Below are 1328 nucleotides of genomic sequence, written 5' to 3'. Positions count from 1 at the left end.
CACACACACACACACACACACACACAAACTACTTTACACCTCATATGATTAAAAATTGCTTTGATATGTTACTGATCAAAACTGTGTACACATTTAGTGCCATAAAACAGGACGTGCCCATTGTGACTAATCTCTTTGCTATGCAGAGCCAGCATGTGTGTTTATGGTTGACTGAAAATAAATAGGCAGGGCTCGTTTGTCTTTAATCCTTGAATATATGTATATAGGGTGTACATAACTGCTGTTTTTGTCTGTTTTGCACACACACCTCTGCATACAGTCTCTGTTCAGTAATTCGTTTTTCACTTGTTTTCTTTTAGAGCTTAGCTGCTGGTTGGACAAGGAAGGACTGAGGCCCGTCCCCCCCTGTTGGCATCGGGACAAAAAACAACAACAAACTGTGATTGGTGCTCACTGGGACGTCTGCCTTCGCATTTTGAGCCTCCTACCCTTAGGATTGGTAGTGCACTCAAAGTAGCCAGCTACAGCAGAACCACAAGTACCGTAACTAAGCAGCAGCCTGGTCAATATTTTATAGCTTCTTAATGGCCAATGATCTTTCATTCTGATTTATAATTGAGCTCTGAAGCCATTACCACCTTATATCAAGTTTACATCAAAAAACTGCTGCAGTGCTTTATATCAAAACTGTAGCCGCAACAAGCCACAGTTGCCTCACTACTACACATCTTAACACCTACAATCATTCCAGCTGACAGGGTGACCCCACAGTTAACTCCACAAACTCAGGATGGAGGAGCCCATTTATGCAACAGGCATGGCCGCCAAGCTGAGGAGCCAGTGGGATCGTAATGATGGTCTGGGACAGAATCACAAGGCTGTGAAGTTTCTGGGTCAGGACTATGAGAGTCTGAAAGCCCAGTGCCTCCAGAGTCGGAAGCTGTTTGAGGATACTTTGTTCCCTGCTATCACATCTTCTCTGGGGTTCAAAGAGCTTGGCCCCAATTCCGCCAAGACCTACGGAGTGCGGTGGATGAGGCCCACGGTGAGACTTATTTTTATGATAATGTGTCTAAGATTGGATGTTGTTATTATTCTGACTTTTGAGATTTACTCAAATGGAGTCACACAAGTATTAGTTTTGTTAATAAAGCAGTTCATTATCAAATGAATAACATTACACTATTGACATCAACATAACATAGCTGTGCTGTTTAAGAGAGCATGCTGAATTAACCCTGCAGTAACTGGAAAAGTCTTCTGTCAAAGCATGGATAAGGAGTGCATTGTCAGTGAGAAATCATAGGAGATAATCTGGTAAATATAGAAATTTTAACAAATTCCTTAATCTTTGGGGGGGGGGGGGG

The 1328-nt window shown here is 42.5% G+C and overlaps 1 protein-coding gene and 1 long non-coding RNA gene across 4 annotated transcripts in view; one reads left to right on the top strand and one right to left on the bottom strand.

The window, feature by feature from the left end:
• Positions 1 to 334: 334 nt before the first annotated feature.
• Positions 335 to 810, bottom strand: LOC116706956 (uncharacterized). The gene is made up of 2 exons (XR_004336376.1): positions 696 to 810; positions 335 to 445 (listed from the first exon to the last, which is right to left on the bottom strand). It is a non-coding gene; the product is annotated as an uncharacterized LOC116706956 (long non-coding RNA).
• Positions 383 to 1328, top strand: part of capn1 (calpain 1) — a 28330-nt gene continuing 27384 nt past the window's right edge. For 2 of the 3 annotated variants that reach the window (XM_032544025.1, XM_032544026.1), the window contains exon 1: positions 393 to 1006. In XM_032544025.1, the coding sequence (XP_032399916.1) occupies positions 752 to 1006 (255 nt within the window). In that variant the 5' untranslated portion in view covers positions 393 to 751. Of the gene's footprint in view, positions 1007 to 1328 lie in introns of all 3 variants that reach the window. The other variant, XM_032544024.1, reaches the window with a different exon arrangement.

This window comes from Etheostoma spectabile, chromosome 19 (genome assembly GCF_008692095.1).
Source record: "Etheostoma spectabile isolate EspeVRDwgs_2016 chromosome 19, UIUC_Espe_1.0, whole genome shotgun sequence".
In the NCBI taxonomy this organism is placed as follows: Eukaryota; Metazoa; Chordata; class Actinopteri; order Perciformes; family Percidae; genus Etheostoma; species Etheostoma spectabile.
Note: the sequence above shows the minus strand (reverse complement) of the source record. Positions and strands in the feature narration are given on the sequence as shown.